The following is an 18223-nucleotide window of genomic DNA, read 5'->3' on the forward strand; positions in this document are numbered from 1 at the left end:
CATGCCTTGAAAGTTTCCGTTTTTTAGAAGTCTTACATGAGGCAAGGGAAGTTCACGGTCAGGACTTTGCCTCTTGCGTTTCAGTTCTGTGAATCTTCTGGGTTAAAACAGTGTGACAGATTTCGTTGAGCTTGCGGGCTCAGTGCCATGACGGGGCTGCGGTTCCTGGGTAGGGCATCTCTCTTTGAGGCTGCCTCTTTGATTCCCCACTGAGCAAAGTTTAAAAGGTTGGAGGGAGATGAATGCCAGTGTTTAGTTTTTTTCTGTAGTGCAGATGTTTGAAAGAAGATATGATGATTGGCAAACGGGGGTGAGAACAACCCGAGTATAAGACTTTATTTCATCTGAACAGCTTTTAACAGATACAACTCTACCAAGCAAGCACGTACACTTACAGTCATGTCAGTGATAGAACTGCTATAAGAGCCTATTATTAGAGAGTACAAAACTGGTGACCAAGCAAGCCTAGAAGTTACAATGACACTGAATACTAATCGCTGCTCGCCTGTGCATGGATGACGCTTTTCATTCACGCAGCACTGAGTCAGAAATGACTGAAACATTGACATGCACTTCTACGAGATGGAGACGGTGGCATTTAGTTGGTCTTAGGAGGAGTTTGTGCTAACTCGAATTATTCTCTGGTAACTGGAGCTGCAACGTTAGCAGAGATGCTTCGATATCAAGTACCCCTCGGATATTAATACCATAATACTGGTGGAAAAACACTGATTGTTGGCGTTTTGCTAGCTTTGACTAGCACCAAACTGTTGGTGTTGTCACATGAGCATTTACCTGAAGTCTGTTGGTTTTTGGGGCTTATTGGTTGTGGTATCTGATTGGTGCGTTGACTGGCATACTCGCTAATACCACAACAACGCTAAATGTTAGCCGATTAATTAAGTTGAAAATAATCTATCGATCATTTCAGTCGTGGCTCCAGCTTTCTTTGCGATCTATTAAAGTAAGGGAGGCGCTTTGGGGTTTCAGATTGTTGGTTGGACTAAAGAAGGATTTTGAAGACGTCACTTTGGGCTCTAGTAAATTCTTTTTTCACAATGTTTTGACACTTTAAAGACCCGAACATCCACCGATTAACCGTGAAAATAATAGCTGCAGCCCTGCTTTCAACTTCGATCATCCAAATTGATCAATCTTCTCTTGACAATCTGTCAAAATCATCGTGTACAAACCATACAATATTTAATACTGCTATTTTTCTATTCTTAGAATAATGGATCAATATTTTGCAGCCACTCTCTCTCTGACAAACCATTCAACACAGCAAATGCAACACTTTTTTAAAGACATTCCCTCTACATCATGAAATGTCTGTACATCAACACGACATGTGCTCTGTTAGTTATTCCCGGCAGAAGACGTATTCAGTGTAGCTTGTCCATATTTTGTCCTCGTTTGGATCGTTGCTGGTGTAGGCGCAGGTGCCTGTGGAGCTGCAGGCCACCATGTGAAATCCCGCCTCTGTCAGCTTGTCAAACGCCTGCTCTAGAAAATTATACTTGAGATAGTATCGGGATGTGTATCTCTCTGGAGGCCTGTCCGGGTCTCTGCTCTCGTTCAGCGTGTCTCCAAACACTTCTTTGGCCAGAGACGTCTTCCCGCACACCGTGATGCGCGCCACTCTCCTGAATTTGGCGTCGGTTTGGATGTCTCTGCCGATGGTGTACGAGCCGCGGTATCCTATCGTGATGTAACCCGACTTCCTTGAGTCCAGAGATGGGGAGCGCATGGCCCCGCTGGCGCTGACCGTCATGGTGCGTAAAGTCTCCATGGCGCTGGAGGAGCCGCACTCCCGCGCGCCTTCCTCCGTGTCGCTCTGACTGATCTCCTCGCTGATTGAGTTGTCTTTACTCACGCGGGGGCTGAGGCGTTTGGCGAGATCCCGCAGCTGGAAAAAGTCAGCCTCCCTCTGCAGTCGACTTTTCTCCGGGAAGTAGTCCGGGAGCACCAAGTTGAGGTCCCGGAGGTAATCTAGGATGTAGCGGAACAAGAAGCCGTCTCTATCCAGGAAGAAGCGCCCTTTGCTGTCCCTCGCCAACTCCTTGGGGGACTTCTTGCTGAACATGTTCCACAGCAGAGAGTCCGGGACGGCGATGAGAGTTTTGTGCCTCGTGACATAAACCTGTCCGCCGACATTCAGCTCAATAATCTCTGAAAACGGGGATCCGGAGTCCCCGCAGGTGGACACTCCGCGCTCTGTGTCGGCCAGTGCCATCTTCTCTGCGCCGCTGCACTGATGTGGGATCAGCAGAAACACTGAGCAACTAAGTGGCAGCGGCTTGTTTATGAAGCCTGGGCATAGCACATGCACGAGGGCGCGTGCGTAAGAGGGGGGATTGACTGCTAAATTAACATTTAACTATAACATGACTGTTGCTGAAAATATAGGATAGCCATCCCCTGTGTGAGCGTGTCTGCAGCTCTCTCTCTCTCTCTCTCTCTCCTCCTTCTTTGTGTGTGTGCGTATGTGAGCGCGTGCACAAAAGAGAGAAAGCGTGTGAGAGAGCAAATCCATGCGCCCTCTCCTCCAGCATTATTTAAAGAAAGCACCCACATACTGTTATGTGTCACTTGTTTTTCCTGCCCTGTCTGGCACTTAAATAAATGCAGCCTTCCCTCTGATGTTTATTTAATTTATGAAATAAATGATGTTTTTCCACAAATCCCAGAGGAACTCTCAAAACCAGGAAGCACACAGTTGGATTGAGTTATAACAGCCTTGAAATCAAGTAATTGTTGGAAAATATGGAAAGAGTGACACCCATTGCTTCTGTGATGGAATTGCAGCCTTCTGGGGCGCACGCACACACACACACAGACACACACACATGGAGTCTTAACCCTCAGACAGCCCTTTGAAGAAGTGAGGACTGACAAAAATGCTTCCTCTCAAGGTTTAAAATTCAAATTGGGACAGAGTCAGGCGCACAAGAGCAGAAACACTCTGACAAACTCGTTTCCATCACCAAGAAAGATGGAAGACACTGCCTGACAAGTTGCCTGGAGACTTACTAAAGATAAACCACTACGTGCCAAATCTCTATAAACTGATAGGAATGCATCCGGCGATGATAGCTGATAGGTTGCACTTCATGCGTTACCTCCTGTATTCAGATAGAAGATAAGCTTTCAGTTTGTATGAAGAGACGGCAGCGACTCCTGAGGACGGAGACACAACAAGTTGTTCGTTATCTATATTTTACATTCCTATGAAATATAACATTTTGTCTGGATCCAAGCTGACGTGGGATTCTTTAGACCGATACTAATTCTAATTTAAGAAAGGAAAACTTAACGATGACTGATATGGCAGCTGATATAATAGATTTTTGAGCTTGAAGAAAAACAGTCCTTTTCTACATGAATTGTGCAACAAATTTGCAGCAATAACCCGACTTAAAGGTACCCAAGAAGGCTGCTTTCCACAACTTTATTAAAGTGAAAATCCAGTGTTTAACCTTGTAAACATCTCCATGTGGTGTTCTTCATGTGCTACAAGACATATCAGGGACAACATCAGCAGTCATCTCCACGGCTGGGCCTGTCTGCTTTTAAACTGCAGTGTACCAAGGACAGGCTGAACAACACGTTTTCAGATTGGCAGGGTTTGTGACGTCGTGCGTGAATCTGACTCACATCTGACTACTAACGTTAACGTTACTCAGGGAGAAGGTGTTGAGTAAAATGCATCAACCTGGTGCAGTTTGAGAGCAAAATGAAAGCCTAGATGTATGAAGAATTTTGTGCTCTTGTACACAATTGAAATCATCTGACAAATAGCCTGAACTGTACACACTTTTTCTGCACGATCAACTGTTTGCACACGCTGTCACACACATCTCACACTCGACATGTACTCTATTATGTGCTACGCCTTTTGACTGCATTGACCAATATGAGCTGCCATATGTGTGCACGTGGTTTATGTAACCTCAAATGCAGCATTGCACTTTTCACGTGTTCGCAAAAATACTTTCACTCCCATTAAAGGCGGCCGACTGGCACAGATCTGGGAGGTGCCGGTGTCAACTTGTCAGCTGAGGTTTCTGTTTCTCTCTCTCTCTCTCGGGCAATTTTTACAAGGTAAGTAAACGTATTATTATTTTAATTTTATTGAGACATGACTGGAGCTGTTCTTCAAAGAATAATTCACGTTATTCTAGTGCGAACCACCTTCTTCTCAGTGCTGCATGAGCTACAGTGTTGAGAGCATTAAACAATGGATACAGACATACGGAGCTCTGCTGGGCAAACTATGATAATAAAACCATCCCCAAATCATCCAAAGAATTTTCTTCTCTAGTATTTAGTCTGTAAAAAATAAAAAGTTTCCATATCAGTGCAAACCGGAAAATATATATACCGATAAATCTGTGATAGGCCCATATCGGCCTGTGATATCGGTCGACCAATATATCAGTCATCTTTTACTTTTGACATAAAAAACATTTGATATACTTATATTATATGATGCAGTAATTAATGATGATCTACAATAGATACAATACGCTTTGTTGATAAAAACTGAATTATATCATTTATGTAAGAAAGGTATTTTTTAGTACTTTGATACTTTTTTGTATTTTCTTCTGATTAAACTTCCGACTGCAGTTGTAACCACTAACTCAGAGGGTTGTTCCTCTTGTGTTTCTATGCAAACCTTAAATGGGTCTACATCTGCTTTAAAAAACAACCTGCAGCTGCGTAGGTGTAGTCATCAACTTTTTGTAACCTCACAACTCAAAAGGTCAAAGTGTATCACTTCTTATTATTATGTCTGCAACCTTTTGTCATATGACTGACACTGAGTGGTTGGGTTGTGGCTGGGCGTTCAAAACTTCCCAGCAGAGAGCCGATGAATTTCCACAGCGTCTCATCTCATAGAAAAAGTGGAAGTGAGAGAAAAGCAGCCTTTTCGAGAACCAAAATGTCTTTAAATACCTTTTTATGAGTCAAAGACAAGCATCATGGGATCTTTTATGCAGTTTATTCTTGCATCCAAAGCTGCGCTCATTTTTCCAGTATTTGTTTTGAAAGCAAAGCAAAAGCGGATTTGCCAGTGTGATTACATGCAGCAACATGGACACAAAGGCGTCATCCTGTCATAATGAAAGTACCCACTTCTTGTCATGAGGGTTTTTAGCCACATTGGAATTTTATAGGACCAGCCTACAGGCGTTGTCGCTGTGTATAAAAAGCACTGTCAGATGGATGTCTTGACACTTGAAGAATTTAAGTTACGACAATGCTACGCAAGGTATCACTGTTTTCTGTAGTACTTGCATATTTTCTTCAATGATTTCTCAGATTTTCGCAGGATAAGATTACATGTTTGGCACTTCGGGAGACTATTTAATGTTCTAAAGACAAACAGCTGCAGCATATTTTCACTTTCTAGCTGACTGTTTCACCTCTGCAGGGCATCACAGAGAGCTTTGGAGCTGCTGTTCATGCACTCGGCGCCTCTCAGCTGACGGATGTTGTGATCAACAGGAGCAAAAGGATGATGCTGGACACGCTGGGTGTCGGGCTGTTAGGGACCAGGACAGCTGTCTTTAACAAGGCTCTCAAGTACAGCCAGGTACAGTTTACCACTGTGTTGCTTATTCAGATCCAGATTCAGAATACTTTATTAATGCCAGAGGGCAATTCATTTTTACAATCTCACCCATCCATAAGAAGAATAAAAGAAGAATGAATAGAACAGATACGTCACAATCAGGCATCTACAACAACAACATGTCAGTGATAACAGCAGGTTCACGGGACGCTGAACAGAAACAAAGGACTTTCCCAGTCGGATTATGCATTCAAACTGTTTTGTAGCCTGATAGCAGAAGGACTGAAGGAGTTTGCATATCTGTCTCTTTTTCCGTGGCGGAACATAATACCTCTCACCTGAGGGCAAAACTGGAAAATCCGTGGGACAGGATATGGTCAGGTTGACGTATTTTTCCTTCTGCTTTTTTGACTGCTCGCTTTCTCCAAAGAGAGATCTTGTTGGACTCCGATAATCTTGCAGACTCTGACGATGTCGTTTAGGCTCTTCTTGTCCGTCAAACCTACAAAAAAAAGAAAAAGTTATGACATAAGTATATAAAGAAACATGAACACCTAAAGAGAACGATGCACCGGAAGCTTAAGTTGAATTGCAAACAGAACTACAATGACTTATATTGAATTCTAAATTCATGGAATCATTTATATCCCAAACATCTAATTAACAACGTAATTAAAGTATGTTTTATTGACATGCATGAAACAAAAACAATTTTGCCAAAATTGCACGGAAAAATTAGATTTAAAAAAGTAGCAGTTTTTAAAAACAAGCAACAGCAGAAGATGTTGAGCACAGAACCTGGACAGTGGAGGATCTGGGTGAGCATGTATTTATCCCCTAAATTAACAGTCACACAGTGAGGATCAACAAAAGTTGCATTTATTAATTCAAATTATGAATTCTTTGTATATTTAAAAATAGATAAAAGAAACTGTAGTATTTTTAAAGTTCAGCTGGCTCTTCTCAGCTCACAACGTGGCTGCAAACCTCTCACATTCTGACAAAGCCTCATGTAAATATGGGTGTTGATACAACAGTCAGTACAGACCAAGTAATCTGACTGAACAAGAGGCATTCCATGAGTGGCGATATAGAGAACAACATCAACTTGGACTTTTCACTCTGTGTATCACTCCGCCTCAGGCAGGTGTTCTGAATACTGTTAATTAACATCACAGCAGACCGTGTGTGTCTACGTGTCTGTATGTCTATTAGTCAAGCTGGTACTTGTTTCACTGGTTGCACGATGAATTAAAAAACGTACATGATTAAATAACCGCTGATCTGCGGTAACCTATAGTCACAGAGTGCAGAAGAATGTCTGTTGCCTAGTAACAACATTCCGGATTCAGTTAAGTTGTGGAGCTAGTTGAGCTGGTGGAGCAAAAAATAATCTGCTGTTGTTTATTACTTTACTACTACGTGCAGCTTGAATAACTGGTGTATAAAAGCAATATCACACTCAAGGTCGTGATGTTGCTCTGAATATCAGCACGGCTGTGCCTCGGCCACATCATGACCTCACGTGTGATATTGCTTAATTCTCTGTGTCCCTTTCTTTGTCAAATCCAGGATGTTTTTTTTCATCATTTTGGGAAATTGTGGCATGAAGGAGGAAGCGTTGACTCGACCTCTTGTCTGTCTTCATTCCTCTTTTGGTAGCCAGATCTTCCTGTGTGAACTATTCTCCGTAGCCGCCTGTTTCACTGGATCTCTTTTTAGTTGTGTCAGCATCTTTATTGGGCGTCATTAAGTTGTCTGAAACGAAAATATAAATATAAATTTCTTTTACAGCTAACAAATACTAAATGCCATAAGTATGACCCAATACTGTGCACTGTATGCGGTCAGTTTACTCTACTAGATGTTTACATTATGTCTGCTTCATCGAAAGGACAATTTGTTGATTTAATCTTTGCTATTTGTTTGTTGCAAATTGGGAACTCAAAGTTACATCCACATGAAGTTACACACTCCTTTCTTATGTCGATTTTTCTAATTGCAGTCATTCACATCTGACGAGAGGAGCAGCGTTTGGGGTAAATCAGAGATGACACTTCCTCCTCATTACGCTGCATTTGTCAATGGCATCGCGGTAAGCTCTATCACTTAAATGCATCATGATATATAGAGATAATATGATGTGGTTCTGTGTGGCCCTGATTCTTTGTTCTGTCACATTGTTTGTTAACAGGTTCACTCCATGGACTTTGACGACACTTGGCACCCTGCTACTCATCCCTCGGGGGCGGTGCTGCCGGCCCTGCTCGCCCTGGCAGAGACGCTGCCCAGCCGGCCCTCTGGTCTGGACCTGCTGCTGGCCTTCAATGTGGGCATCGAGGTGCAGGGCAGACTCATGAGGTTCTCCACAGAGGCCTACAACATCCCCGAGAGGTGGGTTCATTGTGTTAATTTGCAATTTTTCCAGTTGAATGTACACTCAAAATATTCAAGTGTTTTGCCCAAGTTAGAGTACAAAACTGACCTCTAGTGGTAATGCATATATTTGGTTTTATTAGAGGTTTAACGAGTGGATGCTGATTTTAGTTCTTCTGATCTCACATTGTTGAAAGACTTGATTAAAAGCATCTCAACAACACAAGTGTCTAGATAATCTTTAACATCTCATTGTCAACGTTCTCACAGAGACCAATTCTCTAGTAGAAAGTAGTCACAGTAATAAACATATTCACTGCAGGGTCTGTGGATAATTTTAAAAAGACAGGTGTCTCGAAACCTGCAAAAAAAAAATAGAAGAAAGTTGGAAAAGGTTATTTTTTTAACTGACCTTTTATTTGCCGCCAGAAGTTTCAGAACTACGACTTTAACTTCCTCACTTTAACTTACTTTTTGATCAATCAATTATTCTAAACCAAGTTTGAAAACATTTGTAATTTGCATTCATACATTGATTTGCAATGTTTCGGTGCTAGACCTTTATCAGGCAAACCAGGTAAGAAAAAAGAAAAAATCAGCATTCATAGATTTGATCAGATGATGGTTGAGCACCTAAACGTTGCAAAGAAATTAATTAATGCAAACTAGATAGTGTGTGTGGAAAGCTTTTTACAGTTTTCCTTTATTGTTAAGGCCGAGGTGACTGCCGAAACCTTCTTTTTGGTCCTTAAAAAGACTTAAAACACAACAATATTCAGTTTTTTTATCACATAAGACAAACACCATATTTTAGACACTTAAACCAGTAAATGTCTGGGAATTAGTCTTGAGAAATTACTTAAATTGATTAAAGAAGTCAACAATTTATTTTCTTGGAGTTGACTACACAGCTCTCATTTCAGCTTCAACCTCAATCAATATATAATTAAACTAGAATAGATCTTAATGTCCTTGTTGTCTTTCCACTCTTAGATTCCACCCTCCCAGTGTTGTAGGGGTGATGGGCAGCGCTGCGGCCTCAGCTAAGCTCCTTGGTCTGACCCGTGCACAGTGTTCTCATGCTTTGGCTATCGCAGCCTCCTCCGCTGGGGCTCCTTTGGCCAACGCAGCCACACAGACCAAACCTCTGCACATAGGAAACGCTGCCCGGAGAGGCCTGGAGGCCGCTCAGCTGGCCCAGCTGGGACTGGAGGGGAACCCGGCCATCCTGGATAAGGACTGCGGCTTTGGGGTTTACTACAAGGACTACAGTCCTTCAGCGATGCCACTTTCTGCTTCTGGTGACTTTAAATGGATTCTGGATGATCAGGATGTTGCCTTCAAGAGCATCCCGGCTCATCTGGGGATGCACTGGGTTGTGGATGCAGCGCTGGCGGCCCGTGCAGAGTTTGAAAACACAGTCGGGAACTTTGACCTCAGCCAGATCCGGAGAGTCACACTTCGAGTGCCTCCGTCCAAATACATCGACTGCCCCTTACCCACCACAGAGCACCAGGCCAGGCACTCGTTTCAGTTCAACAGCTGCTCCGCCCTGCTGGATGACAAAGTGACCGTGTCTTCCTTCAGCGAAGATCAGATTAACCGGCCTGCTCTGAAGGAGCTCCTGTCTAAAGTCAAGGTTGAGACCCCTGAAGGCAACAAACCCAGCTTTGACAAGATGTACTGTGAGGTTGAGATCGAGACAGATCAGGGGCAGAGATACAGGGCCAGGTGTGATACCTTTTATGGCCACTGGAGGAAGCCGCTGAGTCAGGAGGACCTGGTGGAGAAGTTCAGCGTCAATGCTTCTTCGGTGTTGTGCACAGAGGGCGTGGAGGGTGTTATTGACGTGATAGGAAACATGGAGAGAGTGAGAGAGAGCTCAATACTGAGTTCTTATCTGAGAATGACGAGCAGTCAACATGAGCAGGTTTACAGCAGGAGGAGTTTGTGATTGTAACGTTTATTGACCAAATGAGTTCTGTTACTTTTCCACACAGCATGTACAATATTGAAATGTAAATATTCTATACTTGTCTTCTTTAATGGTGCAAGTGTTTGAAATAAAATGAATTTCAAAAGTCAACTTATAGCATTTTTTTGTACAAGCAGCTGATGATTTTGTAATGTGTCAATGATTACCACATAGATCCACCAGAATACAATCCACAAGATAGAGTTCAGACAAACTGAATTTCTGCAAAACAAATCTACAAATGTATTTGGAAGTGCTTTTAATCGGGGAGTTAATGCATCATTCTATAAACATCTCAATACAGCAGACGACTGCTCCTAAGCTCTCTAAAACGACAGCCTTTGATTTTTCCTATTTTTTCCACTTTGCTTCAAGTTTTTGTGCAATCAAGCGAGCTTCAGCACGTCCTTCACCATCGCTCCGATTCCATCGAAGATCTCGTGTATCGGAGCGTTGCACATGAAGGCGGAGGTGGTGACCAGCTTGTTCTTCTCGTCCACGAGGCTCTCGCCGACGCTCTTGCTCACGTGTTTGCAGCCCAACTGGTTGATGGCCTCTGCAGTGCCAGCGGTGTCGGGGTACCTGAGAGAGAGAGAGAGAAAAGGGGGAACAGGACAGTGTTTAGCTGCAAAACGAGTTCTCTTCTTTAAGATTAATGCAGACCTGTAGTCTTGAGTCACAAATGACACTGACTCAAGTGACATAACTACAGGTAATTAATCATTTCACACAGCTCCAGGGTCTATACACCTTTTTTCACATATGCAGTAGTGCTCCCTAAAGATATGTATAATTAGTGGAGTTTACGTGACAGATCTGGGGTGCTAAGAAGAGTTGGACTCACTTGTCATCGTTCTCGATTCCGACGGTGACCTCACAGCCTGGAAACACCTTGGCAGCCAGAACAGGTGAGATGCAGCAGAGGCCGATGGGTTTACCCTCGCCGTGGAACGCCTGCAGCGTGGCTTTTACCTCGGCATTTACGGAGCAGTCTTTCCCCTGCACGGCCCACGTACAGAGATTCTTAGCTGCCCCAAAACCACCTAAATAGACCAAAAAAATATGAATTTATACAAATTAACAGGACAGAAGTGTCAGACAGTTGATGAAGCTAAGTGCTGAAAGGACTCTTTGGTAAGTGAAGGAGATAAGCGTATTTGTTAGGAATTTTAATGGTGAAAAACAGCCACAAATTTTTGTCTCATGAGGCACTGATCAAGGTGGACACAATTTTATGTTGCTCAAAGAGTGTTTTTGACCGTATCGACAAAACATTTTAAAACACATGGGGATGTGGGATGAGTTCTTGTTGTGATCCGACCTGGGAATATAATAGCATCGTGGTCTTTGACGCTGAGTTTCGACAGGTCCTGGATGTTCCCACGGGCCAGTCTTGCGCTCTCCACCAACACGTTTCTCTTCTCCTCTGACGGTTCTCCTTTCAGGTGATTCACCACGTGCATCTGGTCGATGTTTGGCGCAAACATGTTCACCTGCAGTGGGGAAAGAAAAGAGGAAGAGAAAATAAGGTATAAGGTTGCTTCTTGTTGGGTTGCAATGTGTTTTTTTATTTAACCCATAGTTTACCAGGTAAGTCCCATTTTTAAGGGAGACCTGGCCAAGACAGCAGCATAAAAATATTTTATTGTTATATTAAAAGATGCATAGAACCTGGGGTTGGAGCTGTTTAAAGTTGCATATTTAAGAGCAAAACTGTGTTTATTTGCGTCAATTAAACACAACCTGTGAATATTATTCACCATTCCAGATATTCCAAGTACCAAACCTGTCATTTTAGGGACCTTAACATCATCTGGAAGAACATACAGCTTTATGAATTTCGCTGCATTCTCCAGGAACTGTTTCTGGATTAACTTTGCTGCCACTTCCAGCTACTTGATGTCGACCCCTTTGCAGTTTGAGGAACCTGTTAGCTATGATCGTTGCCAGGATTTCTTTGTTGCACCTGATTTTGACATCATTTTGACTTTACCCAATACTGCATTGTGACATTCTGGAGCTAAATCAAAATGTCCTTATTCTTTTCTCCACCACTTCCCCTCAGACGGTCCGAGTTCGCCACTGACCTCCAGCCACTGCGGTGAAGTTGGTTTTAAGTTGGAAATTCGACCGACATTAACTTGGGAGCCAGCTTCTCATTAGGCTTCCCCCAGAGTTGGTAGAGGGAGGACGGTTAGCTGAACTCCGAGCCCTCGCACTTAACGGGCAGAGCCTGACTCAGGGACTATTAATAAATTACTTTTAAATAGACACAAAACTGACAACAATACGTCCATGACTTGCCCATATAAAATTAGGATTAAAAACTAAATTAGGTATGTTGCCCACTAATTTGATAAATGCTTAAGTGATATTCATTAATTTTATATAAATGCTTTTATAAAGAATAAGGGCTTTTTTTTTGCCAAAATCAATAAGAGAAATGAATAGTAAACTGGGCAAATAGGACCTCACTACATTGGGTTTTATTGCTGCTAATATTTTATATTAATATTCTTATGCATAATTTTGTGTTTTTTCCATAGCTTTCATGTCAAGTGACCTAGTGCCATCAAACCAATTTCAGATGTTAAAACTCACTTGGACAAACAAGACCTCATTATATTTTATTGCTACTAATATTTTTGTGGAAAAAATTTTTGTCAATAGCTTTCATGAGCAACTCCCGAGTGAATGTCTGTCGAATATCCAACTTCACCGCGGTCCTGCAGCATGTGTGTCTAACTTTCTATTTCCAAACATACACAATGAAATTAACAATAAATTAACAAAACACAAAGAATGTGTCATCATATTAGACCACACTGGAGTCTGGTGTATCTCACACATCCCCAAAACTGCCTCACATGAATACACACACATAACTACGCCACACACACAGTGTCAGAGCTGCCTTAACAAACTTACACTTGCTCCTCCTCTGCTCAGGTGCACCAAAACAGCGGAGGCCTCGTGAATCTCGCTGCCATCATAAACCCCGCAGCCCGCCAACACCACGGCAACGCGCTTACCCATCTGTGTGGTGTAGTAACTTTTATTTACTGTCTGAACTGTCCTCAATGTCAGCAAGTTGCGTCCACAGTGGTGCAGCAGGGTGAGCATGGCGGACTGTCAGTGGAGAGTCTTCTTCTATTGCTCTAGATGGCGGTTCTAATCCAGGCTTCTCGGTGCTTTAGTGCCATCTAGTGTATAAACTGGAACACTGCTGCTTCCCTCACAGGCCATCTGATGCTTCTCATTTACAATAAAAAAAAGTTGATGAATACGAATTAACACGACTTGACTTCAGGGGATTTACAGCTCTTGGTAGAGGCAGATTTCTTACAAATTTCTCTGAACTAAAACTGCTTCAAGGACAGGAGTTGTATAAACAAATAATTTAGTTGTTAATTCTTTACCTTTTTTATTTAATATTATTTTCGTTACTATTGATCCTGCAAAAGAGTTTTCTAGTCATTGAAAAAAACATTTGAAATTTAAATAGTTTAATAATCATTTTTTAGATCATTTGAAAATACATATGTGAATGAATAAAGTTACATGTAAACAAATAGATAAGGAGATGCATTAATAACAAAACAAAAAAAATGTTATTCAATAAGTAGGAATTGATTTTAAAGAACAATGTTGTTGATGTTGGAACAAATTTTATCTTAATTTTAGATTTTTTTTTCCAAAAGTGATACAGGAAATTAAAAAGTAAATTACCTTCAAATGAGCACAATAAATCAAGAATTAATAAATGAATACAAATATTTCTTGATAAAGCTGGATAGCAAAATAATTGAATGGATACATTCATAATTTCATTTATTTGTATTATTTTATTGTTATTTTTTATATGTATTTACCTTTTATTTATTTATTCCCTCATCAAATTGTCTGCATTTATGGATTTATTTAATTATTTCTAGAATAATTTATTTCCTTATTTATTCCTATAATTATCTTAGTCTTTATGTACTTTTTCAAATGACTCATTTTAATGTTTTCATCCAAAAATGTATTTATAAGCTTAAGTTCTTCTTTTCGGGCAGACACGCCCATTTCCTGGTGTCATGTGATTTCGTTTCATCAACAAAACCATGTGACCGAGATGAGGAAGTGAGTTCACAGGAGAAGGATCATGGGAAGGCTATCAATATAACTTCTGCGTTTTTCAGTCTGTTTTTTGAGTCGTCAACATGACTCACACGGAGGCTGTTGTGTGTTTAACTCTGCTCCTGTTTCTTCATGTTGTTGCTCAGTTCAGGAATCATGGACGGCAGCAATGGCCCGTTCCCTACAGGTATGAAGAAGCTTACACTCTACATGTGGCATCTGGTCTGTGAAATGAAGTCATGTGACAGATAGAAAATAAGTTATGTGTTCCGAAAAGATTTAAACTGCGGGAAAATAAAATAAAAAAGTGAATGCTGTTACGTCCGTCTGAATAATTGATCTTATGATACGAAAATACCATTATTGTTTATTGTTTGCTCTTCATTTTTCTCCAAATCAGCCAAGTGTATATGTAACCTTACCTCCAGACATTATGTGAATTTAAAATATATTTACGTGCTTTTACATTTAAGGTTTAAGTAACTGTGGACCTTATATCTGATCTGTAGCTAGTTTACCAAGTTATAACTGGTGCGTTCACATGACTTTGGGAACTTTGGACTCTCGAGCAACTTGCTGAATAAGTATATGAGAAATCTAGCTATATGTTACATTTAGCTATATTATATGTTTTAAATTTGATTAGTATTGGACTTAAGTTCAACTTTTAGCTACTTCTGCTCCAGGTGCAAACATTGCTTTACCTTTCCTCTGCTCACTTTTCCTCTAACTTATAAAGAAAGAAATATAAGAAATAAGAAGATAAGAAATATAAATAAATATAATATAATATATAATAATAATATAAAATATAATAACTATATAATAAAGAAAGACATTATATATTGAAATTGTAGCGTGGGTGCATAAAAAATCAGAGTAAAAAATAATCTGTGTTAATTTTAGAGATTTATAGTACATACATTGCAGATTTGGACTCTCGAATTTACCAGTATAAATATATACATATATATATATATATATACTGGAACTTTATTTATACAGTCTATGACTTGAACCTGGACTTAATCATATGGACTCTGGGGACTTATTATTTTGCATTTTTTCACCTTATAAAACCTGTTGTCTATTGTCTTAACCTCAATACTTTATTTGACATGGTCTAAACTGTCTGTGTACCAAAGGTGGGAAAATCTGACCTGAACAAGGGTCCCTCTGACTTTATCCAAAGAAGAGTTTACAGTGGCACTAAGTGAATTTCTAATGTCATTACCAGACGGTTCGATCATCGTCCTGATGCAGACTCTTACTGTGAAGCCCTCTACCCGTTCTGTCCCACCGGAGACAGAGACGGACGGATTCCCTACATGAGAGACAGTGACGTCATCTCAGTTTATCGACTGCAAACGCCCGTGTGGGAATTCAAGTACGGAGATTTACTGGGGAAATTTGTAAGTGCATTAATCCTTGCTGGTACATAATATTGGCTGAATTTGATAATGACTTTTTTTGTAGTTTTGATAGTTGTTTGATGTAAAAATAAAGAATGATTCACTATATAACTATTTGAGTTTTAAATATAAGTTTTTCTAATTGTGAAAAGTTTCATCCTGCTTTCACAGTTGACAATATAACTGTTAAAATAATTATCAGGTAAAATAAATGGATTTAAACCTAAATGTAGTCAGGGGTTCAAGAGCCACCATTAGCCTTGATCGCTTTTGTGTTGTTGATAATTATAATATCTGAAACTGAGATGAAGATATTACTGTGTCACTGTGGGTTATATCTGACAGGAAGGTAAAATGGAAATGCAACTTGCTACTTTATTTATAGAAACACAGCTGTACACTCTTTCCGCTTGTCTACGCACAGAGACAATATAACCTTTCTGTTTGGTTCACAGCATATCATGCACGATGCCATTGGGTTTAGCAGTTCAGAAACTGGGGCGAACTACACCATGGAGTGGTACGAGCTGTTCCAGCTGGGTAACTGCACCTTCCCTCACGTCAGACCTGAGGTGTACGCACCTTTCTGGTGCAACCAGGGAGCCGCCTGCTTCTTCGAGGGCATCGATGACGTACACTGGTCACAAAATGGCACTTTGGAGAAAATAGCAGAAATTACAGGTGAGGCGTTGAATTTTGATCTGGCCGTTAAATCGTCTTAACCACTATTAAAAATAATTTGAATAAAATAGATGTAAATACAGGAAGCAACAATAATCAAATTTATTTGTGCGCAGACGATGATGTTTATATTTAAAAGATCCACCTTTCTCAGAACCACCTTTTGGGAGAAGGTCAAAGTTGCCCCAAAGCAAATTCAGTCACTTTAATGAATGTTTCGTATTTTAGCATCTAAATAAGTCACGTTTTTGTAAAAATAATAGCTGAGAGTTTTCAATGCAAGAAGGTTGTGGCATTGTTTCCTTGTTTCTGGAGATTCTGAGATTTTTATACCCTCCCTATGTTTGACTTTCTGGTATTTAAATGTTTTTCCTTCTTTCTCCAGGGAACCAGTTCAATGACATGGCCAAGTGGGTGCAGGACGACAATACGACAGGGATCTACTATGAGACGTGGACAGTTCGCTCTGACCCCAGCCCTAACGCCACAGTGTGGTTTGAATCCTACGACTGCTCCCAGTTTGTCCACCGCACATACAGAAAACTGTCAGAGCTGGGGGCCAAACTATCCAGCAGATCACAAACCAACTACACAAAGATCTACCTGTACAGCGGAGAGCCCACCTACCTGGGAAACGACAGCGCTATATTCGGACAGCCTGCTCTGAAGAATCTGGCTGTGGACATCCGTAATTTTTACCACACATTCAGACCGCACCAGTCGATCACAGACTTTGCCCTCAGCTTGTTGGAGGCTTATAAGAAGATTGTGTTGGACAAGAGCTTCTACCTTTACTACAACTTTGAGTACTGGCTTCTGCCTATGAAGCCTCCCTATGTGAAGATTACATATGAGGAGGTGCCTCTGCCTTAGCATTCAACTTTTACTACACTGTTCCCATCAAGTGCTGAAAATATGATTTTTTAATAACTTTTAATTTTAGGGATGCACTGATCTGATGAGGCTATGAGTCAATATCAGACCAATCTCGGATCCCATCGGCTATAGTCTGACGACGATATAGTCTCTGGGGACAACGGTGAGCATGTCAGCCGTGTAGCCAACGGTTAGCGATAAACGACTTCAGTCAGACTTCCTTTTCCGCGTGTTGCATTGTTTACAGAAAAAGAAACTGTTTTTCTTGTGGTTTACTTAAATTAACGGGTCTTACCTTTTCCAACATTTCAACATCATGATGCAGATTAGTAAAAAGTTCCTCAAGAGGAGAAGAAAACAACGTTTAAAGTGCTCCGGTGGTCGGAACGATCATGTCTGATGCATTTGAGGAAGTCGGGAAATCTGAACGCTGAACGACTTATGTGACAAAGTGTCAAGGGAATTAATCTCAAATTGAATTTTAGAACAGATTGTTAGCTGTTACCATGCAGATGTCTGTTTATAGAGATTAATAAGAAGCTAAATCATCATCAGATAGCCGCTGGTGGGAGCCTGGATGTCATTACGGCGTATTACCTTCCACCTGCTTTTGCTCTCCACATGGACTGTTTTTCCTGCTTATGCCGCAGCCTTCGTCAATATTACTCAGACTACAAGTGTAGTACAAACGGAAAACACTTTCTGTCCCGGAAATCCACGTCCCTGCTTACAGATTCAACATTTCTATGTAGAATCTGTAAATAGAGATTAATATCAGACCAATATCAAATATACTAAGTATTGGATCAGTGCTTCCCTAATGATGATTGGTATGTTTGTTTTTTCCTGCTTGATTACTTGTCTAAAAGCCAAAGATATTTTAACATTTAAAATAAAATGTTGAGGAAACATAGGGTATTTTTTTTCAAATAATAATAGATATAGGAAATAATGAAATAAGTTGTATGAATTTGGATACACACATTTCCTTCCTTACAAAACATTTGCAAATCATTTATTTTAAATGGTTTTATTGTTTCCAACAGAAATAAAAAATGTAAAGCAATCAATAAGTGAATTATAATGATCAACTCTTACTCTGAAGTCAGACTATTTCAAGTTAAATTTTGAACACATTTCTCAGCAGAGATTCTGGGATGTTTCATAAAGACACAAAGAGGAGTACTGTATTAAATCAGA

The 18223-nt window shown here is 40.6% G+C and overlaps 4 protein-coding genes across 4 annotated transcripts; 2 read left to right on the top strand and 2 right to left on the bottom strand.

Annotated features, from left to right (window-relative positions):
* Positions 1-326: 326 nt before the first annotated feature.
* kctd12.1 (potassium channel tetramerisation domain containing 12.1) lies at positions 327-2368 on the bottom strand. Its single transcript, XM_069663667.1, has one exon. The coding sequence runs from the start codon at positions 2234-2236 to the stop codon at positions 1364-1366; it is 873 nt and encodes a 290-aa protein (XP_069519768.1). The 5' UTR covers positions 2237-2368; the 3' UTR covers positions 327-1363.
* Positions 2369-5257: 2889 nt separating this feature from the next.
* acod1 (aconitate decarboxylase 1) lies at positions 5258-10003 on the top strand. Its single transcript, XM_069663665.1, has 5 exons — positions 5258-5278; positions 5441-5602; positions 7587-7676; positions 7776-7975; positions 8951-10003. Exons 1-5 carry the CDS (start codon positions 5267-5269, stop codon positions 9909-9911), a joined length of 1425 nt encoding a protein of 474 aa, XP_069519766.1. The 5' UTR covers positions 5258-5266; the 3' UTR covers positions 9912-10003.
* On the bottom strand, positions 9901-13056 carry LOC138592795 (glutamine amidotransferase-like class 1 domain-containing protein 3, mitochondrial). Its single transcript, XM_069663668.1, has 4 exons — positions 12861-13056; positions 11254-11425; positions 10777-10975; positions 9901-10514 (listed from the first exon to the last, which is right to left on the bottom strand). Exons 1-4 carry the CDS (start codon positions 13053-13055, stop codon positions 10319-10321), a joined length of 762 nt encoding a protein of 253 aa, XP_069519769.1. The 5' UTR covers position 13056; the 3' UTR covers positions 9901-10318.
* Positions 13057-14113: 1057 nt separating this feature from the next.
* Positions 14114-17938, top strand: cln5 (CLN5 intracellular trafficking protein). The gene is made up of 4 exons (XM_069663666.1): positions 14114-14241; positions 15292-15466; positions 15922-16147; positions 16533-17938. Exons 1-4 carry the CDS (start codon positions 14138-14140, stop codon positions 17018-17020), a joined length of 993 nt encoding a protein of 330 aa, XP_069519767.1. The 5' UTR covers positions 14114-14137; the 3' UTR covers positions 17021-17938.
* Positions 17939-18223: the final 285 nt, after the last annotated feature.

Source organism: Semicossyphus pulcher, unplaced genomic scaffold (genome assembly GCF_022749685.1).
Source record: "Semicossyphus pulcher isolate SPU_LCO1_2020_fin unplaced genomic scaffold, fSemPul1.0.p SCAF_15, whole genome shotgun sequence".
NCBI classification, from domain to species: domain Eukaryota; kingdom Metazoa; phylum Chordata; class Actinopteri; order Labriformes; family Labridae; genus Semicossyphus; species Semicossyphus pulcher.